Source organism: Dissoconium aciculare (assembly GCF_010015565.1).
Source record: "Dissoconium aciculare CBS 342.82 unplaced genomic scaffold K489scaffold_1, whole genome shotgun sequence".
Classification (NCBI taxonomy): Eukaryota; Fungi; Ascomycota; class Dothideomycetes; order Mycosphaerellales; family Dissoconiaceae; genus Dissoconium; species Dissoconium aciculare.
In genome coordinates, this window is record NW_022984951.1 from 1,073,470 (window position 1) to 1,100,122 (window position 26,653).

General features: G+C 50.7%; 10 protein-coding genes across 10 annotated transcripts; 3 read left to right on the top strand and 7 right to left on the bottom strand.

The window, feature by feature from the left end:
* Positions 1–304: 304 nt before the first annotated feature.
* K489DRAFT_348427 (ATPase, V1/A1 complex, subunit E) lies at positions 305–1,238 on the top strand (the record flags this gene model as incomplete). The annotated part of the gene is made up of 2 exons (XM_033602373.1): positions 305–1,027; positions 1,088–1,238. The coding sequence occupies exons 1-2, from the start codon at positions 480–482 to the stop codon at positions 1,236–1,238; spliced, it is 699 nt and encodes a 232-aa protein (XP_033464285.1). The 5' UTR covers positions 305–479.
* Positions 1,239–1,476: 238 nt separating this feature from the next.
* On the bottom strand, positions 1,477–3,993 carry K489DRAFT_366432 (uncharacterized protein; the record flags this gene model as incomplete). Its single annotated transcript, XM_033602776.1, has 1 exon — positions 1,477–3,993. The coding sequence occupies one exon, from the start codon at positions 3,991–3,993 to the stop codon at positions 1,477–1,479; it is 2,517 nt and encodes an 838-aa protein (XP_033464286.1).
* Positions 3,994–5,924: 1,931 nt separating this feature from the next.
* Positions 5,925–11,306, top strand: K489DRAFT_375341 (aminophospholipid-translocating P4-type ATPase). Its single transcript, XM_033603664.1, has 3 exons — positions 5,925–6,811; positions 6,871–9,897; positions 9,950–11,306. Exons 1-3 carry the CDS (start codon positions 6,380–6,382, stop codon positions 11,162–11,164), a joined length of 4,674 nt encoding a protein of 1,557 aa, XP_033464287.1. The 5' UTR covers positions 5,925–6,379; the 3' UTR covers positions 11,165–11,306.
* A 359-nt stretch (positions 11,307–11,665) lies between these two features.
* K489DRAFT_348436 (cytochrome P450) lies at positions 11,666–13,345 on the bottom strand (the record flags this gene model as incomplete). Its single annotated transcript, XM_033602374.1, has 2 exons — positions 11,666–13,066; positions 13,122–13,345. The coding sequence occupies 2 exons, from the start codon at positions 13,343–13,345 to the stop codon at positions 11,782–11,784; spliced, it is 1,509 nt and encodes a 502-aa protein (XP_033464288.1). The 3' UTR covers positions 11,666–11,781.
* A 1,176-nt stretch (positions 13,346–14,521) lies between these two features.
* On the bottom strand, positions 14,522–17,408 carry K489DRAFT_375344 (ARM repeat-containing protein). Its single transcript, XM_033603665.1, has 4 exons — positions 17,117–17,408; positions 16,997–17,068; positions 16,461–16,915; positions 14,522–16,398 (listed from the first exon to the last, which is right to left on the bottom strand). Exons 1-4 carry the CDS (start codon positions 17,213–17,215, stop codon positions 14,985–14,987), a joined length of 2,040 nt encoding a protein of 679 aa, XP_033464289.1. The 5' UTR covers positions 17,216–17,408; the 3' UTR covers positions 14,522–14,984.
* Positions 17,409–18,284: 876 nt separating this feature from the next.
* K489DRAFT_311133 (uncharacterized protein) lies at positions 18,285–21,212 on the bottom strand (the record flags this gene model as incomplete). The annotated part of the gene is made up of 6 exons (XM_033600760.1): positions 18,285–19,867; positions 19,929–19,972; positions 20,035–20,195; positions 20,246–20,302; positions 20,358–21,126; positions 21,181–21,212. 6 exons carry the CDS (start codon positions 21,210–21,212, stop codon positions 18,285–18,287), a joined length of 2,646 nt encoding a protein of 881 aa, XP_033464290.1.
* A 350-nt stretch (positions 21,213–21,562) lies between these two features.
* Positions 21,563–22,574, bottom strand: K489DRAFT_11196 (uncharacterized protein). The gene is made up of 3 exons (XM_033598901.1): positions 22,470–22,574; positions 22,383–22,407; positions 21,563–22,323 (listed from the first exon to the last, which is right to left on the bottom strand). The coding sequence occupies exons 1-3, from the start codon at positions 22,483–22,485 to the stop codon at positions 21,885–21,887; spliced, it is 480 nt and encodes a 159-aa protein (XP_033464291.1). The 5' UTR covers positions 22,486–22,574; the 3' UTR covers positions 21,563–21,884.
* A 95-nt stretch (positions 22,575–22,669) lies between these two features.
* K489DRAFT_375346 (uncharacterized protein) lies at positions 22,670–23,062 on the bottom strand. Its single transcript, XM_033603666.1, has one exon. The coding sequence runs from the start codon at positions 23,049–23,051 to the stop codon at positions 22,707–22,709; it is 345 nt and encodes a 114-aa protein (XP_033464292.1). The 5' UTR covers positions 23,052–23,062; the 3' UTR covers positions 22,670–22,706.
* A 943-nt stretch (positions 23,063–24,005) lies between these two features.
* Positions 24,006–25,173, top strand: K489DRAFT_385910 (MgPPT1, serine threonine phosphatase 2A catalytic sub-unit like protein; the record flags this gene model as incomplete). The annotated part of the gene is made up of 2 exons (XM_033606176.1): positions 24,006–24,794; positions 25,057–25,173. The coding sequence occupies 2 exons, from the start codon at positions 24,006–24,008 to the stop codon at positions 25,171–25,173; spliced, it is 906 nt and encodes a 301-aa protein (XP_033464293.1).
* Positions 25,022–26,640, bottom strand: K489DRAFT_11344 (P-loop containing nucleoside triphosphate hydrolase protein). Its single transcript, XM_033598913.1, has 4 exons — positions 26,520–26,640; positions 26,310–26,413; positions 25,510–26,243; positions 25,022–25,457 (listed from the first exon to the last, which is right to left on the bottom strand). Exons 2-4 carry the CDS (start codon positions 26,310–26,312, stop codon positions 25,232–25,234), a joined length of 963 nt encoding a protein of 320 aa, XP_033464294.1. The 5' UTR covers positions 26,313–26,413; positions 26,520–26,640; the 3' UTR covers positions 25,022–25,231.
* Between the last annotated feature and the right edge of the window lie 13 nt (positions 26,641–26,653).

The window sequence follows — 26,653 nt, forward strand, 5'->3', positions numbered from 1 at the left end:
GTCGAGAAGTCGCTCTCCAGGCTGAACAGATTTGAGTGTCAGAGTAGGTGAAGAGAAGGATTGTATAGTTGCGAGGTGTTATGATCGCAAACAAGCGCTGATATACATATGAAGTTGACGTACTGGACAGCGGCCCGGCTCAAAGCTGGTTGCACTGTGACAACGAATGATGGTGTCCGAAGTCGTGACCTGCGTCAGGTGGCATAGGATAATCTCAAACGGGCATAGCCGCAACGTTTCGAAGCGTAGGCTGATGCATCGGCGGGAGCTGCGTCAACGTGCACGGAACCATTGCTTCGTCCGTAGCGGCGGCACCTTCAACCGTCATTGCTGGCCAGAAACAGCTCTCATTGTCTTCATTTGCTGCGAGTTCCGAAGACAGCTGGAAGCACGCAGCCTGGTTCTATATTTTCTGTCAGACCGTACGACTTGATTACAGCAACGTTTCACTACAATCAGCCAGCAGCAGCAGCAGCATCATGTCGCAGGCACACGCCATGTCGGACGACCAGGTCCAGACGGAGCTCCGCAAAATGACGGCATTCATCCGTCAAGAAGCTCTGGAGAAGGCTCGCGAGATCCACCTCAAGGCAGATGAGGAATTCAGCATTGAGAAGTCGAAGCTGGTCCGGTCCGAGACATCCCGCATCGACAGCGAATACGAGAAGAAGTTCACCCAGGCTGGCATGAGCCAACAAATCACCAAATCCACTCTAGCCAACAAGACCCGACTACGCATTCTCTCATCCCGGCAGGAACTTTTGGACAGCTTGTTCGAGGATGCGAATAAGAAGCTTGCAGAGACTGCGGGCAAAGATAAGAAATACGAGACGGTGCTGAAGAATCTCATCTTGGAGGGTCTGTACGCTTTGGTCAATGAAAAGAAGGTCATTCTCCGGTGTCGGAAGAAGGACGATGCATTGGTCAAGAAGGCCGCTGAAGCAGCTAAGGAGGAATACAAGAAGAAGCTGAAGGCGGAGGAGCTGGAAATTGTGATCGATGAGAAGGAGAAGGTTCCGGAGGGATCGTGAGTAGACCAGATTTTGTGACTACATGTTTAAACATTGCTGACTGTGATTACCAAAAGCGCCGGCGGCGTCATCATTCTGAACAGCACTGGCAAAATTGACATCAACAACACCTTCGAAGAACGACTAAAACTTCTAGAGACCGATGCTCTGCCCAGCGTGCGAACGACACTTTTCGGCGAGAACAAGAATCGGAAATTCAAGGACTAGATGTTCAGCTTTGCGTAGAGCTTCATTCGATCTTCCGGCATGGGATTTGAATCGCAGTGACATGCTCATGCTAGTGCTGTATAGACTTATGAATTGAACGCGACGTCTACATTGAACATCTTGTGGTTCTCGTTCCGACAAGTTCCTACTCTCGTCTCTAGCCTGATCACGCAGTCAACAAGTATAGCAGGCGGAGCTGCCGAGCTCATGGCCCTTCGATTTGTGTTTTTGTCGCCCATCAAACTTGATTGGCTACAGCATTCTTGTTGTCTATGCCATCCTTGTCCTTAAGCGCCAGAGCATTGGCACTCGCAGGTTTGAGGAAGCTGAGCAAGGATCCCAGCGAGCCGTCGCCGCTAACTCCAAAAGCGCTTTTGCGTGGCCGTGGCTTTGACCGCACGCTGTACTCCAGCCGCACGATCAGACGCTCAATGGAACTCTTCGCCTCAGTGCGTGCTAAATGTGTAGTTCCAGCTCCACGAATTCGGCTGGACATTGATTGTAGCCGTCGCGTGAGGCCATCGATATATCCATCATGGTGTCTCGTAACATCATTTTGCTGTGGAGCTTTGGTTTTCAACAACGTCGCCGTGGGCGTCGCGGAATTTAGTGGTCTCGGAGAATGGTATGGAATATGCCCTGCTCCAATGCCAAGATCCAGCACCGCGATGAGGCCTTGCAGAAGTTTGTAATTGGTTGTATCGCGGATCGCGAAATCATGAGATTGATCCAGAGCGTCCAAGATCAATACCTCCAGATCAGTTCGAGGTTCGTATTTCGATTGCGATTGGGATGCCCGTGTCAGTAGGTCAATAGCAAGAAGACGTCGTGTTTCAATTGAGCGCTGGGTTCCGCCAGGAAGCGATATAATGACTCGACACCTCAAATTCCGTGATAGACTTGGGAAAGAGTCAAAGGCGTCTGCGATTTTCGATGTGAAATCTCCGAATACTTCTGCTGGAAGCAGATCCAACATGGTCTCGATGCAACGTGCAACTGTCATAGGCAGAGCGAAATCCTTTTGAACATTATCATCGACGTTGATCAGAGCGAGATGCACGAAGGTTGCCAGACTCATCTTGGAATTATTGTTCGTTTCATCGGCTGCTGCAGAGCACAAGCTGACCACACGAATGATGTATTCGAGTCCTGCAGGGGCCGCCGTCGGAGCCATCTCCCGAGATGACCTTCCTTTGGGTGGGTACACGTTGCAGAATTTCTGGATCATCGCTAGATCGTCGGGCACACCGGAATTGAAAGCTGCTCTGCGCAAAGTCTCCACATACGATTCACATAGAGGTTCGTCATTCTCGAACATCAACCGCTGCGCAATCCACAATGTCAAATGGGGATCCAAAGGAAAATGCATCGCCATATCGGCGATGGTCCCTGTAGTGAAAGCATATCTGCGAGACTCCTCGTCTGCGAGTATGGCACGCCAGGGCTCCTTCTCTAATAAAGTCTTAGCGAACCGTGGGAAGGGTACATCTGCCTGCGCAGGTCGGTCGTCGGAAAAGAAGTAGAAGCGCTGAGCCTGTTCCAATGCTTCCGTTCTGTCAAGGGCGAGCACTATTCGCTCCTGATCGTCGACATCATTTGCTGCAGTGGCAATAGCGTTCTGCAATTCCACGAGGTTGGAGTTGTCCTCCGTATCTTGATCGTGTTCCATCGCTTTCTCCAAAGTGGCGATTCTATCTGCAGCTAGCCTACGATTCTTCGCTTTTATGGCCATGTTCATAAGATTATATTGGTAATTCTTGCGGAGAGGTTGACTAGAGTCAACCATGGTGTTACTTGAGCATGGTCGCCGGCTTGCTGCACCTCGAGATGCGTGAGAAGACATGTGCTTCGAATCATCTTCTCTATAATCGGCCGGAGGCGATAGCTTCCTCCGCTTTGCTGGAAGCAGAGACCATACATCTGGAAGTTCTTCCTCGCTTTCAGCGCTATCATCGGAGTCGGAATTTGTGACCCCTTTTATTCCGTCCTTCACGATTCGCCGGCTCGAGCTTTGAGTACTGGCAGGTACACTGGAGAGACTTACGGCGGACGAGAAAGAGAGATTTGCAGTAGGTTTGCTATGCAATGATGTACCAGGAAAGGGGCACCGTTCAATAGGCTCCTCTGATGTCAGTGGAGGCATTTCGACGGCAGTCACTGGCATCGAGGCTGATGCACTGAGTTGCGGCCCCAGAGATTGCGACGCTTGTGAAATGGGAAACTGTGATGAGCTCAGACTACTGGGCGGCGACGAAGAGTCTGAGAGAAGGTCCATGGCCTTCGCGCAGCCATCCCGTGTGACAGTGTTCTTTCTGGGCAAGCGCTGTGGCGATGTATCACGGGAAGCCCTGGATACAAGAACATCGTCCTGGGGAATTCGTGTCTCTCCGTTACTAAGCAGTGAGTCTGCTGCTTGTTCAGCATTGAAGACTTTGCTATGTCTGTCACGATCGTTTGCTTCACTTAGGTCCAGGTTGTTGGCTGGGAGAGATTCATCGGCAAATTCGTCAGCCGAATTCTTATCAGCCGTCGGGGCTCTTTGTCGCCTTGGACTCGCACTTGCTACAATTATCTCCTCGAGAAGGTCGTGATCTTGTGAGGATTTTGGTCGCTGAGGCACTTGAGCTGCCTTGAAGAAATCCCTGATATTTCGCCCATTGTTTGTGACAGCATGACTTCTAGGCATGGCCGTCAGCGCAATGGGTATAGCAGTGTCGGTCAGCACAACCGCTCTCCTGTCCAAGCTGATGGTCATCGCCTATCGAGTGTGAAGTCGTGGACGACGCGTAAAGGACGCGTCTCACACGTGATTTGATGTAATTTCGCCAGCGGATTGGATTTTAGAAACGTCAGCGAAGAGCGTCGGACCCTAGATTGATGAGCTCATTGCAACCCTTGGGAGGGCTTGCCAAAGCGCCTGAGTGCTGGGGGAATATCTCATGAAGCATTTTATGCTCTCTATATTCACGCGCTTGAAATAGCACATCGGTGCGCTCCATTCTTGACACGGATTTGCGTCTGCACAAATTGTTGTCGTTACTTCATGCTGTTTGCGTACCTGCCTAGGTACCTAGGTTCCTTGTTACCTTGTTACCGACCTTGGAAGCAATCATTGTTACGATCCCTGCACGGCTAAACTAGCAGCAGCCCATGAGTCCTGGTGACGATCAAGCGAGTCCAATCTGAGAGATTGACACAGGTGATTTATGGCATGCTCATGTAATCTGCTTCATGTCTGCCCAGTTGAGCATGCCCGGCTGAACGTGTTCTTATCCCAGTATTGAGGCCCAGCTGAGCTGCTGACCGCAGCGCTGTAGTTCTGCGCCAAATCATTCGGCTGGCCTTGGAAATCGTGATCTAAATTTACCACAAGGGCTAAGGGCGGCATTTCCATGGACATTTCCATGAACAAGAGAGCTTTCGTATCATGTGCACCTGGCCTAGGACATATGACTTCAAAACCCACAGTTCTTCTAAAGAATTGCCTATCGATGTCTTTGTAGTCGCTCGATGGTGCCACGTTCCCTTGTGAACTGACATCTCCAAAGCCTACTGGAGTTTCTCTTTGCTAGCAGCCCCGAAAGCATTTGAGCACTTCTGTAGACCGTTGGTACTTGTGGCTGCCAAGCGCGCCGAAGCCCCTTTGAACGACACAAGCGAGGTGAGTTTATCTAGTGTTCGGCTTGGCTGGGCGTTCACCTTCATTTGGGAGACTAAAAGGCTTGCTAGCATATCATAATTTCGATGCTGGTATTTCAGAAGGTTGTAAAACAGTGAGTACATTGCAAAATCTAAAGCTCGATGGGTGGGCGTGCCCAATGCAACCAGATGTGACTGTGGAAAGAGTCAGGAAGATGATGCCGTCCATTATTTATCACAGATGTGCCTTGGAATCTATATTTAATAACGTGCCTGTAATGCAAGGAATATTCCGTCAGTCCATACCTAGGTATATATACATGATAATTTGAAAGCAGCTGGAGAAGCAACAACGCGATTCATGTCTCTGCTCAAGTGCTTATCTCAGGCACTCGCGTAATGGAGCCCGCGACCGTCGCTCCTCTCGCTATTTGGTACAAGAATAGGTCCCTGGGGAATGATTATTATACGCAAGCCTTCAGCTGAAGGTCAGCCGGGGCGCAGCTGTACACTTGTCCATCCCTGCAAGGTGCATGCACAGACGCGGCGTCTGCAGTCCTGTATGGTGCATGTACCCCTACAGGCACGTGACAGTCTTCTATACGTGAGGAAGAAGGAGGACTCTACCCAGGTACCGTTTCTGTCGACGTGCAATGAGCCCGGAGTTTGGAGAAGACCGAGGGCCTCAAAACCCCCCAGTTTGATAATCAGACACCTGGGCAGGCTTCAATGACACACTTGGTCTGTCGTCCCGTTGTCTGAGGGAACTGCAGACCATATTATGTATAATTTGCATGCTGCACGTACCTTGATAGAGTAATCAATGGTCTGTCAGAGTGGAAATCTACCACAAATAGGCCCAGCGTGGACAGCGGTCCCATACCGTCTTGATGTTAACCTCACTCAGAGGAATCCGTATGACTAGCTCAGCTGCATTTACACATCTCATAGAATACAGTGGGAATATATTCTATGCATGTATACATGCTGCTGCCCATTATTTTCCTGATTATCGGCTTGCATTACTTCCGCTTGCAAAAGGGGACTCGTCGGATCGCGGGCTCATCACAATTGCAACTCTCGCTAGGTTTAGCTCCGCCGTGTGCCGGACTTCTAAAGTTCCCTGCAGCATCGTGGCCAGTGTGTCCTGTTAAGCCCGAACCCATTACATCTTACAAATCTCGCCGAAGGCCGCCCTGCCTTCCCATACGCCCACACGCAAAGTCGCTCACCACTGGTGGACAGCCGCGTCTGCTTCCACGTCAATTTCATTCGTTCTTCACGTCAACCGAAAGACTTTTTGACGACAGAAATCACGCTGCATCAGCCGCAGTCCGCTCTCTCGGCGCTGCTGCGCTCACCATTCATCAGCAGTCTCCTTGTCGACCCTATGCCGTCCTGCGCGAGATAACATCGTCAAAACGTGCGAGTCGCGTCTTGCCGCACGATTCGATACCATCCCGTCTGTTTGGTAACCTCGGCCAGGCAACGCGACGTTCAAAATGGTGGTCATTGAGGATCCCGAGATGTTGTCCGCGGAGCGCACCAACCCAATGAAGCGCATGCGATGGGCAACTCAACGCATACCAGGCAAGAAGGGCCTACAAAAGCGCAAGTCGATATTCAAACGGCATGCGGCGCGGATGAGCTCTGGGTCTACCAACGTAGATCCTGCCGTGCTTGAACACAACGAAACAAGGGCAGAAGAGATCGCAAATGACGAACCCATTGAAGGACAAGCCCCAAGGACTATCTACTTCAATCAGGATCTACCGAATGAGGTGCGAGATGAGGACGGCAGGCCACTGCAGCACTTCAAACGAAACAAAATCCGCACTGCCAAATACACACCTTTGAGCTTTGTGCCTAAAAACCTATGGTTTCAACTACATAATATCGCCAACGTATACTTCATCTTTATCGTCATCCTGGGAGTGAGTACTGTCGGTTCCTGCGCAAAAATGCCAGTGTGCTGACTTGAATATCTCGACAGATTTTTTCCATCTTCGGTGTCACTAATCCTGGTTTATCTGCTGTGCCCATCATCGTCATTCTGGTCATTACGGCCATCAAGGACGCAATCGAGGACTGGAGAAGAACTGTTCTGGATAATGAGTTGAATAACGCGCCGGTGCACCGACTTGTAGACTGGGTCAATGTCAATGTTGCCGAGGAACAGATTGGCACGTGGCGGAAAATAAAAAAGGCCAGTTCAAAATTTGTCCTCTTCGCATACCGATTCTTCAAGGCCAAGCAAGAAGAGCGGCTCGCGAAAAAGGGCAAAGGGAAACAAGGACAAGATCGCGCCTTGGATGCAGCACTTTCCAGAGACGAGCCACGGCCCAGCCACATTGGCCGTCGATTGGACAATGAGGTCGATGACGACGACGACGACGATGACTTCCATGCCGGACAGCATGCGGACGGCGACATGGAAATGACACCCGTGTCATCGCCGACCCCTGGACAGACCGCGCAAACGCCCTACAAAAGCCCTGGTGTCGACGAGATTGACATTGAGGGCTCAGGCAACGGTCACCTTCAAATGGCTGAAGTACCCGTGCCGGATGCTGGCAGAAAAGTTGAACAGCTCCCGGTGCTGAAGAAGGATCATGGTAGCCTGATTGATCCAAGTCGCAAGGCAACAGATCAAGCGCGCTTCAAAAAGGATTTCTGGAAAAATGTTCGAGTTGGTGATTTTGTGCGGCTTTACAACGACGAAGAAATCCCCGCAGATGTCATCGTACTGTCGACGAGCGATCCAGACGGTGCTTGCTACATCGAGACAAAAAACCTAGACGGAGAGACGAATTTGAAAGTCCGTACCGCCTTATACTCGGGTCGCAGAGTCAAGCGAGCACGAGACTGCGAACGCACAAATTTCCTGCTTGAGAGTGAGCCCCCTCACGCCAACCTTTATGCGTATTCTGGTGTGGTCAGATGGAACCAACGCGACCCGAAGAATCCTCATGCAGCACCGACCGAGATGGCCGAACCTGTCAGTATTAACAATATGCTTTTGCGTGGCTGCACAGTCCGCAACACTGAGTGGATCCTGGGCATTGTCGCCTACACTGGAGAGGACACCAAAATCATGCTCAACTCTGGCATCACACCCTCCAAACGACCGAAGATCATGCGAGATCTAAACTGGAATGTGTTATACAATTTCATTATTCTATTCATCATGTGTATTGTCGCTGCTGTGGTCTCGGGCACGACTTGGGGTAAAGGCAACGAATCTCTGAACTACTTCGAGTACGTGACAACTGCACCTGGATTGAATGGCTTCATCACCTTCTGGGCTGCTGTCATCTTATTCCAGAACTTGGTCCCGATCTCGCTCTACATCTCTCTCGAAATCGTGCGCAGCGTTCAAGCGTTCTTCATCTACTCGGACAGTTACATGTACTACGAAAAGATCGATTACCCATGTACGCCAAAATCCTGGAACATCTCGGACGATCTAGGTCAAATCGAGTACGTTTTCTCCGACAAGACTGGAACCTTGACACAGAACGTGATGGAGTTCAAGAAATGTACAGTCAACGGGCAGCCGTATGGTGAAGCCTACACTGAGGCATTGGCTGGCATGCAGAAGCGTATGGGCATCAATGTTGAAGAGGAAGGCGCCAAGGCACGAGTGCAAATCGCTCAAGACCGCGCCGCCATGATTGAGCGGATCCGGCAAATGCATGACAATCCCTACCTGTGCGACGAACAGTTGACATTCGTATCTTCTAGCTACATTGCCGACCTCGATGGGGATTCTGGTCCTGAGCAGAAAGCTGCTAATGAGGAATTTATGCTTGCTCTGGCGCTGTGTCACAGTGTCATCACAGAAAGGACCCCTGGCGACCCTCCGCGGATCGAGTTCAAGGCGCAAAGCCCCGACGAAGCCGCGCTGGTGGCAACTGCCCGGGATTGCGGTTTCACTGTCACAGGTCGATCGAACGACGGAATCATCGTCAATTATCTTGGACATGAGCGCGAGTATCAAGTGCTGAACATATTGGAGTTCAATTCCACACGAAAGCGCATGAGCTCCATAGTGCGCATGCCTGACGGCCGCATCATGCTTTACTGCAAGGGAGCCGACAGTATCATTTATTCCAGGCTTAAGAAGGGTGAGCAGCCTGAACTACGAAGAACGACCGCAGAGCATCTAGAAATGTTTGCACGTGAAGGTCTACGGACCCTGTGTATTGCTCAGAAGGAGCTGGATCCTATGGTGTACAAGGAGTGGGCCGAAGAACACGAGCTGGCGGCTGCCGCGGTGACTGACCGAGAAGAAAAGCTGGAGGAAGTTGCCGATGCTATTGAGCGTGATCTCGTCCTTCTGGGAGGAACAGCTATCGAAGATCGACTACAGGATGGTGTCCCAGACACGATCGCCCTCCTCGCTGAGGCTGGCATCAAGCTTTGGGTCCTGACAGGTGACAAAGTGGAGACCGCCATCAACATTGGCTTCTCTTGCAACCTACTCGGTAACGACATGGACCTGATCGTGCTCAAGACTGAAGATGATGATATTGATCTTGCCGAGGATGAGTTGGATAAGCATCTTCTTTCCTTCGGCAAGACTGGCTCGGACGAAGAGCTCAAGGCCGCCCGGAAAAACCACGAGCCACCAGCACCTACCCATGCTTTGGTCATTGACGGTGACACTCTCAAAGTCATGCTTGATGACCGCTTGAGGCAGAAATTCCTGCTTCTCTGCAAAGAATGCAAATCAGTCCTATGCTGTCGTGTCAGTCCTGCACAAAAGGCTGCGGTCGTCGCGTTGGTCAAGACTACATTGGACGTCATGACGCTCTCCATTGGTGACGGCGCGAACGACGTGGCCATGATTCAGGAGGCCGACGTAGGAGTCGGCATTGCAGGCGAAGAGGGTCGACAAGCAGTAATGAGTTCCGACTACGCCATTGGCCAATTCCGCTTCCTGGCCAGACTCCTTCTGGTCCATGGTCGCTGGGATTACAAGCGCATGGCAGAGTGTATCGCCAACTTCTTCTACAAGGTAAGTCACGTGCACATACCACATCTTGATCTCCGCTAAAATGCTCTTGCAGAACATCATCTGGGTGTTTGCTCTGTTCTGGTATCAAATCTACGCGAACTTCGACTGCTCTTACGTCTTCGACTACTCATATATCTTGCTCTTCAACTTGGCATTCACATCTCTGCCGATCATCTTCCAGGGTATCCTCGATCAAGATGTCGATGACAGAGTTGCGCTCGCCAACCCACAACTCTACCGTCGCGGAATTGAGCAAAAGGAATGGACGCAACTGAAGTTCTGGTCGTACATGATTGATGGATTGTACCAATCTGTCATTGCATTCTACTTCACCTACTTCATGTTCGATCAAGCGACCTTTGCCACCTCAAACGGTCTCAACATCAATGATTACAAGCGACTCGGCGTTTACATCGTCAACCCGATTGTGGTTGTAGTCAACGTGTACATTCTCATTAATACCAACCGATGGGACTGGTTCATGTTGTTGATCACGGCCATTTCGATTTTGCTCATCTGGGCCTGGACTGGCATCTACACCCTTTTCGACGCCGGCTTCACCTTCTTCCACGCAGGATCACAGGTCTACGGCGAATTGTCCTTCTGGGCGCTATTACTACTTACCGTCATCACGTGCTTGCTGCCACGCTTTGCAATCAAAGCTTTCCAGAAGATCTACATGCCCTACGACGTCGACATTGTGCGGGAACAAGTTCGACAAGGAAAATTTGACCACCTCAAGGACTTGGATATGGACAAGATCAATTTTGCGTCGGAGAAGATGACGAACTCTCTGACCTCGTCCGAGATAACCAAGGCGGAGCATATGCGGTCCTCTTCAGGAGATCAGCGGCCTATTGACGAAGACATGAAGCCCATCTACCCGCCTTCAGTCGCCCCGACAGCGACCACCCACAACCCCCGCAGCCACAATGGTAGCGACGGGACAGAATATACCAATCATCGCGCAAGCCTCGCCGAGCTTGACCGCGCATTCCCTCTGGTTATCAGTACCACTGCTCCAACAGGTCCCAACGCTGTCAGGGACGAGTACAGGACAGAAACCACCCCGGTACGACCCAGCATGGACCGATTACGGCCCAGTTTCGATCGGTTAAGGTCCAGCATGGACCGCACGCGCGCCAGTTTCGAAGCGAGCAACGACTTCACTTCGGCGGCGGCGTTGTCCCGGGTGGAGAGCAGCCACTCAAACATTGTCACCGCCAGTAGCCGGCGGCAAGACATTAGCGATGATTTACGGTCGTAGTCTCAGCAGAATTGTGTATTTTTGGCTTTTTAATCCTGCACCCTCGTTCCCGGTCCCATTTTCGTTACCCCCAACTTTGTACAGGCTCCCTCTCGTTCTTTTTGTGCATTTAGAAAAAGGAGTTTTCTTTTGAATTTGTATTACCCGAGGTGCTGCGTGGGCCCTTCCTTTGGGGCAAGAGATATCCATGAAGAAAATAGTATAGAACAGAGTCTTTTGTTTTCGTAGGCGCCTATCCTTCCATGGCTTCTTTTGACTTGCATGTGTTCGTATGTTGCTAGACCCTGATCTCCTACAGGGTAAAGAGAGGGCAACGACGCCCCTCGTGTTTATGTTGCCTACTTTTATAACACTTGATACTATTTTTGACCCAGGCGATCTGATCATCTGTTCACATTACACTTCACATTTTTGCGATTTGCGTGCGCATCACTCAGTTGCCCTCTAACATTTAACATCGAGGCAGAGTCTTTCTATCGCAGAGATTCAAAAGCGAAAATGGTGGGGCTCACATTCATGGGTCGTTGTCGGAAAAGAATCGTTAATTATTTCATTGACCGCCTCTGATGTTGGCACCCCTCAAATAAAACTATGAAATCATGCGACCCGTCACAAATTCAAGCAATGATACCACCTTCACCACTAGCTCTTGGTGTCATCTTGACGAAGAAAGGCTCAGTCGCAAGAGCTGTGAAGCGATCATGACTTACCCACTTGTCTGACCCAGGCTGAAGCTCGTATCTGTACTTATGGAATAGGAACGCCAGTCCAATGTGCAACTCTACTAACGCCAAAGGGCGTCCGATGCAGTCACGCCCACCCTTTCCAAATACGGCGATGTTGGAAAACTTTGCCCGACCTTCAAGCCAACGATCCGGGTTGAAGGTGGCGGCGTCGGCGCCCCAAATTTCAGGACTTCTGTGCATCGTGGAGGCCGATAGGCCGACAATGGTTCCCGCTGGAACCAGCTCTCCGTCAACAATGAGAGGTGCTTTGGCGTTCTCGGGAACAACTCTCGGAAGCCGACCAGGCAAGGCCGGTCCACACCGTAATGATTCATTGACCACTGCATTGAGGACGGGAGCGGATTCGAGAGTGGCCAGATCAGGCATTTCCGGCGCGGCAGCGTCGAAGATGGGATCAAGCTCAGCCAAGAGTCGCTTGTGAAGGTTCGCATCGCGAAGGACATGCCAACTAGCGAAGGCGAGCGTGTATCCAGCCGTGTCCGAGCCGCCGCCGATGAAGCTGATTGCAGTCCCTTGTATGGCTTCTTCAGGGAGATCTTTCACGCTTGACATCATTGGTGCAAGCTCTGTGCCATTCGTTGCACCAGCTCGAACATTACGGATGCCATTTCTACCAAAGTCCTGGAAGTCTTTCAACCTTTGAAGCTCCTCATTGAACCGCGCGACAATGCCGATTGGCATCATATCCTGCAACCATCTCATATGCGGGAAATATGCGCGATACCATGTTCCTTTCGAGGCTGCATCGAACGACTCCAGAATAGGGGTTCGAAAGTCATCGTCACAAGCTGAGAGGACGGTGCTCTGTCCAAACGCAAACTTGCTGATGACATCTGGAGGGAAGCAGCGACAGAAACTGTACATATCGACAGGTCTGGTATATCCACGAGCCTCCAGCTTGGCCGCAAGTTCGGTGAGGGAAGATGTCATGAGACTTTGTCCCTTCACCATGTTGCCGTGAGAAAAGCATGGCGTCATTCGTTGCCGAAGTATCTTATGCAAAGAGGGGCTCATCGTGCCGAATACGCCGTGATCGTTCGCGAAAGTCTTGTAAAAATTGTCCTCTTTGGGGTACCGCCCATCTTGACTATATACAGTCTTGTACAGATCCGGGTCGGACAAGTGCAATTCGTTAGGAGCGATGCGAATGGCATGACTTCCTGTAAAGGGTATTCAGCGAGGGCGTCACAACAGCGAGCTTCAATCGAGACATACCGTAAGCCTCGTGCAATCGTGCGAACTCAGCTTCAGGATCACCTTCCATGGAAACCTTGTACAACCAGTCCGTGGAGACGGCCGCAGCTCTCGGGCCTGGGAACTTGGCCAGTTTGTGGTATCGAAGTCGATATGTGTCCCGAGCGAAGCGGTATAAGAATACACTCAGGATCGCACCAGGAAGAATGGCAAAGAAGAGGTAGGACGTTGTGATAGCCATGATTTCGTTTCTTAAATGATGTCAATTTTCGAAGTTCCGTCAGATCAATCTTGGAATTTGATGAGTGCTATGTGATTCCGTTCTATTGTACAAGTCATCGCAGCATCTTATATAACCTCGTCTTACGTCTCTGAGTACCACAATGACAGGTGCAGTCTTTCATGACGAGGCTCTCCAATACACCCAAAGGTGCGTCTAACACGCCGGGCTTTCGGGATTTGCCCTTTTCCCGGCTATAACATGTCCCATGCGTACGATGCCATCCTCCATGCTGCAGGATCTCCAAGCCGCTGACGCATGACCCAATAACGCTTCGTTGAATGTTCTGAAGCTGGTCGCCGGCATATCCCGAACACATCGGTCAATCTATATTCCCGCCATAAAAGTTCCGACCCTGTCGATACAGTACTCAGCCAATCGCGGATTCAACGAACGGCCGTGCCTCCGTAGCGAGCCTCTGAATGTCAGCGCTGAATAGACTACTGGATCGGTCCAGTAATCGGTAAGTGATAGTCACAATATGCAGAAGAGTAAGAGCGCCATATTTCCAAAGTGGCAAGGATTGTGGCGCTCACGATGATGAAAAGGCTGTAGTGATAAGCGCATCCTGCCTCACAGTTATGGTTAGAAATAGCAAATTGAGAGCGCCCTAAGCGCGCCCATCTGCAAGCTGAATGGAATTAGCCCTGTGACCGGCCTCACCTTTCATCGGGACTTCAATCTCCAGCACCTGAATGAGTTCCAACCGTTGGCTGAGGATCTGACAAGCAGCATAATTGCCAACATGAAGTGAGGAGGAGCTGTTTCATTCAATGAACCAGTTTCACAACAAGGAGACTCCCACCCTACGTGCTCCAAACCCTGCTGCGCGTGGTAAGCACAGCCATTGGCGTGCTCTTGGTTGAACGCCAAGAAGAGGCAGGATGCTCAGGTCCCATGGCCAAAGAGCCGTTGTGATAGACGAGTTGCGGGAATCGCTGGCTCAGTGCGCACTCCCTCAAACACATAGCATTACCTCCATCGTCCTCCACTCATCAATATTGCCGCCGTTAGCGCCACGATTGTGCTAATGAGATCTGACTGAATGGCTCACTTGCGGGCCTGGTCACGCATTGGAATATTCGAGGTCCAGGTTGCGATGTACGACGATGAACTGCTTGTTCAAAAGATGTCATGAGCGACGATCGTTTAAGAGTAAATTGAACGAAAGGAGCTATCTCGAAGAACAGATCAGGGACAGAATGAAGCAGGCCTCGGGCTGAGAAATCATAACAAACATTGCGAAGAAAGCAACCGAATAAGATACGGTCAGGATACAAGTCTCGGCTGACCCCTACATTCATTATCCATGCCGTGAGGTGTAGATGCAATATGAAACTCCCATCGCCCAAAGCAATGTTCGAGATTGTTGATGGCAATCCGCCGTTGAGACTCTCGATCCAAGTGTGAGGGACTATGTGTGATCTCCGAGTAACTTTTGAATGTAGACGTGAACAAAACAAACAAGCATGTACGAAGCGCCTTAGATCTGAGCAAGCATCAAATGAGCATCAACTTCGTCCTCGAAACTATGATGAGAAGAAGCTTCGAAGTGCATGAGGCGAGCCATATCGCCGAGTACCACGGTTGTGGAAGTGCATTACCTGAAAGAACCGCCGATGTTCTGACGAGCAGCAAAGCCACGGTCGGTCGTGTAGGGTCGAGCGTCGACTCCGAACCGATCGCCACCAAAGGTTGAACCGTGACGATTGGCGGGCAAACCAGTAGGTGGTCCAGGACGGGTAGTGACAGCAGGATTGCAGCAAAGCATGGCGACACGCGAGCCATACTTGGAGCCGCGCAGAGAGACCATGTGCTTTCGGATGTGCGCCGCAATGACTTCACGACGCTCAGGATCTCCGTTGGTGAGGATATACTGCACGAGGTAATTGCCAAATTGATCGCCAGCAATGTCAATGAGCGGCATGCGAGGGCGGTCGACGCGGGCTTCCGTGACGCGATCCAAGTAACGATCAAGGAAATCGACACCTCCGGTTCTCAAACACTTTTCAATCACCTTGGAAGCGTATTGGTCGGTGCTATACTCGCCAGCAAAGCGTAAGATGTGGTCGATAGCACGAGTGCGGTCAGACATGGAGCCATGCTCGCAGATGTGCTGAATGCACCAATTGCCGAATTGACCATGGGCGACAACATCAATGCTTGCAAGTACTTCTTCGATGCAGGGACGCTTGTCTTCCTCGAGACAATTTTCGAAAATGTTTTGGACGACGAGCGAACCCGTTTCTCCCAGAGCAACCTCGTGCCACATACCACGCAGAGCCTCGTTGACATATCTCATGATCTGAGGTGGTGAGTCGCTCCAGCGAAGCTCAAAAAGCTTTTGCCAGACGTGACAAGCGTAGCGATGGATGACAGTTTCCGGTATACGACGCAAAAGCTCGTGCACCATGATAGCCTTGTATTCTTCAGGTACACAGTCGAAGGCCTTCTGCACGACGTGACATCCAAAGGCGTCCATGCTGAGGTTCAAAGTATTGCCACGGATCGCTTCGGCGATGGAAACAATCTGCTCGGGAGTACCGTGTTCAAAGCAGCGCTGTACCAGGAAATTTCCGAAACGATTCACCATCAATGGATATGCTTGCTCGATGATAGCTTCGACCATAGCATAACGCTGCTCGGGAGTTCCGACTTTGAGCTTCTGTTGCAGGAAGATCGACGCCTGCTGATCGTTGTTACAGATGATCTTGTCGACGATATATTTCCAATTACAGGTCATGTTGCGGTCGAGCAGGCGACGATAGTTAAGAGGCTCAGTGATGTCTGCGTGCCCAGCGGGAGGCTGAGACGCCCACTGACCACGACCAAAACCAAATTCGGTCGCTGTAGCTGAGAGTCTGGTGCTAACAGGAGGCTGCAGCATGTTGTGACCGACGTTCGTTCCCAAAAACGGCGATGGAGACGTTGCAGACATTACTGGGGGCGTGCTGCTGCTTGAGCGTTCGCCAAAGCTCAAGCTCGAGCGTCCGAAGCCTTGCATACCATCAATCCTGCACGTCGTTAGCTTCAATCACCCAGGCGAATCGAATTTCGTGTCAGGACATATACTCACGATAGAGGTGCAAGATTGAAAGATGTCCGCTCCAGCGGAGTCGAGGAGCGTACAAATGACCCATTGGACTGCCCAGGCATGCTGCCTCGATTGTTGATGCTGGCAGCAAGGTGTTGTGCAGCTGGATAGGGCGAGCCGACAGTCTCTTCCATCGTATATTGAGCAAGACGAGCTTGAGTCAGCTCCAATTCCATTTGAGCCATGCGTTCCTTTTGGAGCTCGATGCTTTTCTTGAGCTGAGCAAGTTCGAGTTCATGGGAGCGATCACTGGAGCTGCCAACGTCGGTCGGCGGAGTCCTAGTATATGGATCCGTGGCAGACGATGACGAGCTCTTGTTCTCCGCGCTTTGTTCGTTCTCGCGATGAAGTGCTTGTGTAGGTTGCTGTTGAGCCCAAATGTTGGGAATGACCTCCTTGGTGACATAGTCTTTGTTGAAGGTGGTGGAGTTGATTTTCTGTAAAAGGTTAGCCATTCATATCGATACCAGCGTGACTTTGGGCTATGGTAAAGTGCATGGAGTCAAGCGATGACATACCTGCTGGTTGGCGTATTTGGAGGTGATGAGTGGCAGCGGTCTTGTGCTTGAATGATGAATGAGTTGACCGCCCTGAAGACCATGTTAGATGTTTGGCTAACGAATCGTGCGAGTACTCACCTGGCCAGAGCCGTTCTCGTCGTAGATCACAAAGGAGTTTGCCGACAACTTCTTGGTAGGGGATCCGGTACTAGCCATGATATGATGATTGATGTTCATGATGATGAAATGGCAAGCAGCGAAACAACCGTCAACGACGCGATGAAGTGCTCCGTCCAGAAGAGATCGGACGAGGGAGCGTGATGAGACAACAAGCTCGTGCGATAGGATGCAAAGATGTTCGAGAGATGGCAAAGGGCGTGTTTTCAAATGTCAGGCGGGCTAGGATGGAAGGAGGTAAGAAAGATGGGTGATATATGAGAAAGTGGTGGAAGAAAGGCTGACGCATGTGTAGAAGGAAGCTTCCAAAGTTCCTTTGAAGTGATTCCGGCAGAGTGGTGCACATGCAAGATGGAATGAAGCAAGGAACAGCGCCACCTGTTTGATTAATTGCACGGGTTTCAGGTGGAGATGGTGCGTCACCATCAGGCAGGTACGGCAAGTGCAGCTTTCATAACTGATATGACACTCATCCTCAGAGGTTCCGGAGGCAGTCGGCGCCTCGATCTTCAATCTTGCTGCCCATTTTGGGTGTCACACTATGTGCGCGCTTGAATGAGCAGAAGGCGCAATTGTCATGAATGAGTAGAATTGGTGAGGCGGTTGCTGCTGTACAATCGGATGTGTTGTTGCTGTTGCTGTCGTCGTCGTCGTCGTCGACGACGACGACGACGGTCTGCTCTTTGCGGTTGCTTCTGTTGCGGTTGTTTGTTGTAGTCCACGGGTAGTAATTATGACCATTCTGACACCGCACGATTAACAATGATGTTCCTACTTGCGCTATCACGACTAATTTTCATCGTTTAAGATACCCAGGTACCTCTGCAGTCAATCAATTATTCGTGGCTCAACACAGATAAGTTTTGCCGGCACGCTTGCTCGTCAAGCCACGCGACGACGTTCGGTATGTGGAACGGCCACGGCGGTAAAATTGATAAGTAGCCCCCACCACCTTCGATAGATCCAAGAGATGAAAGCCGACGCGGGCTGATCTTTCACGTACCGTACACGAGCGGATTGGGCTGACTTAATCGCCAAGTCGTGCCTTTCACATGAGCATTGGAATGGTGTTCTTCTGAAAACATTTGCACAGACCTTCAACCCGATTGAACAAGCATCACACCAATCCTCAATTTAGGAACTTGTGCTCGCGGAGCCATTCTTTGACAATGGCCTGATCTCTCTCTCTGTACTGCGCGTTGCCCTTGATGGTGTCGCTTACCACAGCAAGGCCTCGATCGTAGCCGGCAGTGTCTTCGCCAAAGAACTTGGAAATCTCTTGCTCCATTTCGAAGGTTGCAAACTTGGGAAGACTGACTCGAAGGAAGCGTTCCAGCACCACCATATTTCCGCTCAGCTTCGAGCGGATTAAGGGCCACTCCTGTTGTATGTATTGCCAAAGCGTGTCGCGCGTCTTTGAGTTTGCTGCCAAGGAACCACCCACCGAATGCAAATCCTGTGTGGCTACTTTACCTCCGAAAGCAAACGTGAGATAATCCAGTGCCAGCTCAGGCGTCTGAACACTTCCCAAAGAATGAAGCGCAATTTCCTTTCCATCAATCGAAGTGGTCTGCAAGTATTCTTTCTGGACAGCACGGTACGCCTCTTCGCCGCCATATTTGACGGAGATCTTGTACACCGCACCTCTCAACGATGGGTGAATCGCTTTTTGATCGCCGTTGATGAAATCCTTGAATCGCTTCTGCGATTCATTCACCGTACCTTCGTGGCCAGCAAGACCGGCTGCACCGATCAAGAGCGAGCGAAGTTGGCCAGTGAGGTAGCTCTCACTTTGAACAAACTCCCAACCGATAGCCTCAACTGCATTGGTTACCAACTTCAGAGTGAAAGCCTGGAGCCCTCGTGCTGTCTCGGTATCGTAGGAAAAGACGGAGCGGATTTTGCCAAGACTAGCAAGTACACCGCTCCAGACCAAATAATTCGTCTCGGTCTTGAAACCTTCAATGAATGAGAGCACGGCCGGTGTGGTGCCGTGACCTGAAATGGCCATAGCTGCAGCATCTCCGATGAGTCCGATCTTATCTTCAACGGAAAGGCGGTCAATAAATTTGCTCATCTCTGCAAGACGCTGGGGTGGCAGATTAATCCGATAGAAGCCTGTCTGATCTGAATTGATTTTGTAGAAACTATTGTCGATGTCGGGAAGAATGTCCGACTTGGATGTCAGTGGTTTGCGGCGCACTTCTGATGATTGAACGCCTGTCTTGACACCTAGAGGAATCCACCAAGTCGTTTCGTCCTCCTCTGGCTGGACTTCGCCCGATGTGAGGAATCTTGATTGCTTGATAGTCAATTGACCAGGCTCCTCAGAGACCGTGACCACCGGGAACCCAATTTTTTGAATCCAATTGCCCATGAATGCATCAACATCCTGGCCCGAAGCCTTGCTTAACGCTGCCCACAGATCACGAGTTCTGGCGTTGGCGTATGTGTGGGCTTTGAGATAATCGGATACACCCCTGAGGAAGGTCTTTACACCGAGATGAGCTGCAAGCATGCGGATTACCGAGCTCCCTTTGAGGTAGCTGATATGGTCGAAGATCTGATCGACCTCCAAAGCATTCTTGACAGGTACTTCAATCGGATGGCTTGTGCGGAGACTGTCAAGCTGGAAGGCCATCTGCATTCCATCTGCCACGAATTGTCCCCAGACATTCCAGTCTGGGTGGAGATGGTCCACAGCGTACCATCCTGTAAGAGCTGTCAGCCCATTCACGTTTAGAGAATACAACTCGTGAGCTCAAGCACTTACCGACCCAAGTGGCAAACCCTTCATTGAGCCACAATTCGTTCCACCTGTATGCGCATGAGCCTTTGCCATCTCATGAGGCATCAATCTAAGATTGCACACTGCTCACCAGTCCATTGTGACTAAATTGCCAAACCACTGGTGGGCAAGTTCGTGGGCGACGACATATACAACCCTGTTACGATATTTCTGGTCCGAGGCTGCCTCGTCAAACAGCACAGCTGTCGTACGATATGTGATGAGGCCCCAGTTCTCCATCGCACCGTGTGACTATATCTTGTCAATCGGGCACCACGAATACTAAACGCAGAGATCCTTACAAATTCGTGTACTGCAAGCAGATCAACCTTCGGCAGTGGGTAGTCAATGTCGAATATCTGGATCAGATGTAAACAGGCGAACCATTTCATATTTCATGCACTAGAAACTTACCTCCGAGAAATAATCAACAATTTGATGGGCGCTTTCCAGTGCGAGCTTGCCTTGCTCCTTGAGCCCTCGCGTGGTGTAGACTCTGACTGGAAGGGGCTTGCCGTTGTACTCTCGTCGTGTCCGATCCTCGATATATTCGAAATCTCCAAAGGCCCATGCAAGAAGATACGTCGACATGACTGGCGTACGCTCGAAACTCACGACCTTTTTACCATCTTTAGTGCCCTTACGCGTTTCCTTTTCAGGCATATTGCTCAAAGCCACGAGATCGTCGGGGATCTCTATGGCAAAGTCGAACGTAGCCTTGAGGTTGGGCTCGTCAAAGCAAGGGAAAGTGCGACGAGCATCGGAACTTTCGAACTGAGTCGAGAACATGTAGTGATGGTCCTCATCTCTGGCAACTCCTTTCGCAGGCTCCACTATAGGCTTGTACTTTGATCGATAGAATCCAGCCATGTTGTTGTTCATCGTGCCTTCAAAATCGATGATCAATGTGACCGAAGGAGACGGAGTGATGCTTTGGTCGAAGGACAGCGTGCATCGTTGGTTTTTGGTATCATACGAAATGTTGATGACCTTGATCTTCGAAGATTCATGGCCTGATGTCGGCCGGGCCTCCGCTGAATGAATTTTGAGCTCAAATGTGTTCAGTGTGATAGAGGTAACCGCTGTCTTGACCTCGAGGGCGATTGCTACTCGCCCTTGGTATGTCCATGGTTCTCCTGCAAGAAGATCGCGCAAGGAAATGTCATAATTGATTGGCTTGACACTGGGTTCGGATCATTTAGCAACCATCGCTCATTGGCTCCTGAATCATACTTACTCGCTGGACAAAACATCACGATCGTCAGCCATTGTCGCAGCAGGATTGGTTTAAGCCGTGTTTGAAGAGTAAAAAGCGATGAAATGCTATGTCGATTGACGGGGATATCAGGGAAAGGGCAATCAGGCACACGACGGGATTAGTCGTACTTGATAATGGTGTGCAGAGAGGAAGCAAGGCAAGACGCGCATTGAAGAGTGCACCCGCCCCACATGTTGTTCGACGCCCTAATCTCTGCCGAATTCATGGATGACATCAAAACCCCGCCCGACGCGACCCTGCCTGTTGCAGTATGTGCACCGAAAAATATGCGGCCTATGGTCCTCCTCGGAAAGCGGAGTAGCCACTATGTTGCAAATATACCAGGTATCAACGCTTAGCAGCGGTCCTGTCCATGGCGCTGCGCAGTTCAGGCTGCACGTTGCATCGCTTTTGTCCTGTCGTGATCCCGTCGTTACTTCACTAACTGAATTCGCGGAGAATACCCAGGCGTGTCCAGATTATGCACCAAACACGTAGGAGGTCATCTACCCAAAATCAGACAGCATTAAAAAAGTCGCTTTATCTGCGTGCGGTCGATGGGACGATGCTTGAGCGTCGGCCGGTGGACACACCCAGTCCGCATTGCATAGGCGATGCTGGAGCAAACTGCCGGAGCAATTGAGCTACTTTCCGTATCGCGGTGTCGGAAGAAAAGGGATGTTTCATATCCGTACTATGACTTCCACGCATGGAATTCTGAATTGTCTCCTCTCCAGTGACGCTCTTATCCATTCAAACCCGCTGCTGCTATTTGAAGCTGCAGCCAACAGTGATGTTCCACCTCCTGTCGCCATTTTCCGCTTCATCTCCTCAATAGCTACACTCGCAAGTGATCCGCCCGTGCCATTGATCGCAGCCACAGCGAGACTTGCCGTCTCTACTATAGCCTCCGTGAAGGTCGCATTTCCACTGAGGAAAGAGGTAGCGGTCTCAGTAATTGCAATGGGACTACCGCTCCATCGAGGCTCAAACCAGTCGGCATGAAAGTCGAATAATGAAAAGACCAGAATCGACAGTAAAAGAGAGCAGTATATGCAAGGCCGCTGGAGAATATAGTTGCCGGTCAAGAAAAGGGCGACATATATCGGCGATGCATTTGTACTGGTCAAATTCGTCAGTGGGATGATCAAGACGTGATCAATGGCAGGCGTGAAACTAACAGGAACACCAGGAGTGGAATCCAAGCTGTCAATAATTTAGCATTTCTCATGGTCGGCAGCGGCGATGACCACTCTTGACGGACTCACTTCTGAGGCAGAACATTTTGCACGATGCACCTTGGACTGGCCGATCTAGCCACGCCTTACCAGTGAAAGTCAGGCGGTGTTGTTCGAGGAATGATGGACTCCATGTATCTGACGGACTTTAACGATGGCGCGGGCGGATAGCAGGCGTCGCGTCCAAAAAGCTTAGGGTTGCGATGGATCGGATCCTCGACAACCCCAATGGGATTCCAAGGTTCCTCTGATTATTACATGTAATTACTAGGTACCTTCCGAAAGCGATTCCATATTTCTGGCAGGCACTTTCGTTGTTCTTGTTATCACTCGGTGCTGAACATCAGTCCGACAGGATTCGTTCCTCACTGCCACGTCAACTCTCCGAGGGGATTGGAGCCCGTTTCCACACCTCACTCTCCCAATGTCGGTGTGTAATCCCAGGGAGCCGAGCAACGCCCTCCAAAAGGGTGTATGGCCGTGAACACCTCTTTCAACTAGGTCAGCGCAGGGCACAAACCTTACTCTACCGAAACGATCCGCAGTCGCATGAGCATTAGGAACGCTCGCGAGCGTTCTGAGGGTATTCAACAACGTCCGGACACCCATCATGTCGGCCTTTGTTGACTCTGGAGTTCTGTTTGGTTGTGTTTTGCAAAGTACTCTCCAAGCGTGGCGACTGGGGCAAGAGGGCACGTGCTCGATGAGGGTTCACGTTTCCAATGCGGCGGGAGAATCCGCCCCTCGGTGATCTGACTTTGGCGCGAACATTGGTGGGACAATTTCTGTTGTGATGTTATACTCAGCTGCCTTGTAGTAGTAGAACATTCCTCAGCAGCTTTTCGCAGATCCCTCACAATCGCACGGCATTTCGTTTAGCCAAAGGTATTCGTTTCAGTTTCTAACAGGAGGACTAGAACATCACATACGCTTCCATATCGAGATAGTACTGTAGCAACGAAGATGGCGTCCGAAGCCGCCACTGTCGAGAAGAACAAGGGCAACGATGCGTTCAAGGCAAAGGACTGGCCCGCGGCGATTGAATTTTACACCAAAGCCATTGAGTTGAATGACCAAGAGCCGTCATTCTACACGAATCGTGCTCAAGCAAATATGAAAATGGAAGCTTACGGGTTCGCTGTGGCGGATGCTACGAAGGCCATTGAGTTGGATTCTCAATTTGTGAAGGCGTATTACAGGAGAGCAGTGGCAAATACGGCGATTCTGAAGCACAGCGATGCGCTTAGTGACTGGAAAATTGTAGTGCGAAAGAATCCTGCCGACAAGGTCGCGAAGGCACAATATGAAGCATGCCAAAAGATGGTCAAAAGAGATGCATTCTTGAAAGCGATTGAAATTGCAGATGCTCCGTCAGCAGCGGAAGGGCTGGATGTGAATGCAATCATCGTCGAGGATACATACGACGGAGCGCGATTGGGAGACACTATGACGCAAGAGTTTGTGGACGATATGATCGAGAGATTCCGAACAGGCAAGAAGCTGCACAGGAAATACGTCTTCCAGATCATTCTAGCCGTCAAGCAGATAGTCCATGACGAGGCGACGATGGTGGAGATGCATATCGAAAAGGATCAGAAGCTCACCGTCTGTGGTGACACCCACGGCCAATACTTCGACCTGTTGGAGATATTCCGACTTAACGGTTTCCCGACTGCGAAGCACGCATATCTCTTCAATGGAGACTTTGTCGATCGTGGATCATGGTCGTGCGAGATTGCCCTCCTCTTGTACAGTTATAAGTGGCTGTTTCCGAAGACCTTCTTCCTGAACCGAGGCAATCACGAAACCGACGACATGAACCGTATGTACGGCTTCGAGGGCGAGTGCAAAGCCAAGTACAATGACCGCGTATTCAAACTCTTCTCCGAATCCTTCTCTGCATTGCCTCTGGCGACCCTCATCGGCGATAAATTCCTTGTTCTTCATGGTGGGCTTTTCTCAGACGACAAGACATCACTCGACGACATTCGCAAACTCAACCGTCACTCTCAGCGACAGCCCGGACAGTCAGGATTGATGATGGAGATGCTGTGGACTGATCCGCAGACTGCACCAGGTCGCGGTCCATCGAAGCGTGGTGTTGGTATTCAATTTGGCCCCGATGTGACGAAGCGCTTCTGTGAGAACAATGGTCTCGAGGCCATCATCCGCAGTCACGAGGTCCGCATGGAGGGTTACGAAGTCGAGCACGATGGGCGCTGCATCACGGTGTTCTCTGCGCCAAGGTACTGCGACTCAACCGAGAACAAAGGTGCCTACATCAATATCGAGTCAGATTACAAACTGCAGTTCAACAAGTTCGACGCGGTACCGCACCCGGACATTAAGCCTATGGTAAGCATTCCGTTATGACACCATGTTCTAACATACTGATATTTTGAATTCTAGGCTTATGCAAATAACGGTATGATGGGTATGATGGGAATGTAAAACAAGACTTTTAACGACAAACGCGACCATGACCACAATTCGACAAACAACTCACATAGACGACGCATGACGAAATAAACGAATGCCCAACGATGAGCCGGGCCATACCTGCACCAGAAGCAATGTATTTTCAATCGTCAAGCCATAAGGACGGCAATTCTGGCAGGGCCCAGATGGCACTGGGAGAGGACCAGGATCAAGGAGAGGATGGGAGAGAGAAAATACAACGTTGAGTAAAGACCTCGTTCTGGAAAATTCTAATCGCCTGCCAACGCCGCGCTAAATTTGAAGAGAGAATTGACATCAAGCGACCGACGCAAAAAAGCTGTGCTCGCTCACTCTCACCTCTTCTGCGAATTGAAAAGTTTGGGATCCATGTTCAGCTTGCAGAGCTTCGCTACACAGCCGGCGAGCTGCAGATATGTTTGCATGCCCTCTAGGATCCGCATGTGTGTGAAGCCGATTTCACGGATGAACTCGAGCTTGGTATGTTCGGTGAGGGACGGAATCGATTTCGTGACCTTGAACATCGTGCTGATGATGTCGTGGCACGAGTACCCAAGATTCCTGAATTGCTACGTTAGTAGATTGTCTCGATCGGCAACGACCATGAACGTACCATAACTCTTGAAGCGAGTCTAATGCCTCATCGATCTTGGACTCGTGGCAGCTTTTGATCATAGCCTGCACTTTGATCGGGTGCGGGCTATCCACCACCCGAAACACGTTGTCCCCGCTCACGAATCCGAAACCTGCATGTGTACTTTGTAGATTGTTGATGGCCTGTCGCATATCTCCTTCAGCACTGAAGACGAGCGCCGCAATTCCATCGTCGCTGTATTCCACTTTCTCCGCCTCACAGATCTGATAAAGCCGCTTCACCACCTGTGCATCTGTCAACCTCGAGTAGCGAAGGATGGCGCATCTCGATTGCAGCGGCTCGATGATCTTGTTGCTCATGTTGCATGCAAAGGCGAAGCGAGTGGTTCCAGAGTAGATCTCCATAGTTCGCCGTAACGCCTGCTGTGCGCCCGATGTCATGCTGTCCGCCTCATCAAGGATGACGATCTTCTGGCGGCCTGGCGGCAATGTGACCTTTTTCTGTGCAAAGCCTTTGATTCTGTTTCGCACCACATCGATACCACGCTCGTCTGAGGCGTTGAGCTCCAATACAGCCTCTTTGTATGCATCTCCGAGTAATTGTCGTGCGAGGCAGAGAACCGAAGTCGTCTTTCCGATACCTGGTGTTCCACTAATGATGACGTGGGGCATGTTGCCATCTTTGGCAATGATCTTTAGTCGTTCGATCGTTTCTGTGTTGCCGACGATATCGTCCAAGAATACGGGCCGGTACTTTTCGACCCTGGCATAAATATCTTCAGTGGTTCTTCCGACATTGTCGTATCTGCTGTTGCTCACCATGGCAGTTCATAATTGGCAGATGTGCTAGCCGACTGCGCTTTCACGCCATTCGTTTGTGCGTCTTTGGATGATTCTGCTCTTGCCATTGTTGTCGATGGTTCCTTGCATTAATGAGTCGTCACTAAACGAATTCACTATTCGCAAGGCTGGAAATGAAACGCGTCGCGACGCGTACTATCTAAAGTTCTTACAGTGCCAGTCACGTACCTGGTCAAAATTTGCGGGGAATGCATTTTCAATGGTCCTCCTGGCAGAGCGTCACGGTTAGGGTTTTTTCGTCCTTACGACGCGGCAGCCGCGGGCAGTTTTGGTCGTTCCGCTCAGTACCAATCCAATAACAA

Excerpts from the sequence above, each read along its gene's own strand:
- K489DRAFT_375341 (XM_033603664.1), top strand. The coding sequence starts at position 6,380 with ATGGTGGTCATTGAGGATCCCGAGATGTTGTCCGCGGAGCGCACCAAC. Across the intron at positions 6,812-6,870 it reads TCTTTATCGTCATCCTGGGA|ATTTTTTCCATCTTCGGTGT; the intron begins GTGAGTACTGTC and ends ATATCTCGACAG. Across the intron at positions 9,898-9,949 it reads TCGCCAACTTCTTCTACAAG|AACATCATCTGGGTGTTTGC; the intron begins GTAAGTCACGTG and ends ATGCTCTTGCAG.
- K489DRAFT_375344 (XM_033603665.1), bottom strand. The coding sequence starts at position 17,215 with ATGAACATCAATCATCATATCATGGCTAGTACCGGATCCCCTACCAAG. Across the intron at positions 17,069-17,116 it reads ACGAGAACGGCTCTGGCCAG|GGCGGTCAACTCATTCATCA; the intron begins GTGAGTACTCGC and ends CATGGTCTTCAG. Across the intron at positions 16,916-16,996 it reads CCAAATACGCCAACCAGCAG|AAAATCAACTCCACCACCTT; the intron begins GTATGTCATCGC and ends AACCTTTTACAG.
- K489DRAFT_11196 (XM_033598901.1), bottom strand. Across the intron at positions 22,324-22,382 it reads ATTCCACTCCTGGTGTTCCT|TACAAATGCATCGCCGATAT; the intron begins GTTAGTTTCACG and ends GAATTTGACCAG.
- K489DRAFT_375346 (XM_033603666.1), bottom strand. The coding sequence starts at position 23,051 with ATGATGGGTGTCCGGACGTTGTTGAATACCCTCAGAACGCTCGCGAGC.
- K489DRAFT_11344 (XM_033598913.1), bottom strand. Across the intron at positions 25,458-25,509 it reads GACTCGCTTCAAGAGTTATG|GAATCTTGGGTACTCGTGCC; the intron begins GTACGTTCATGG and ends GTAGCAATTCAG.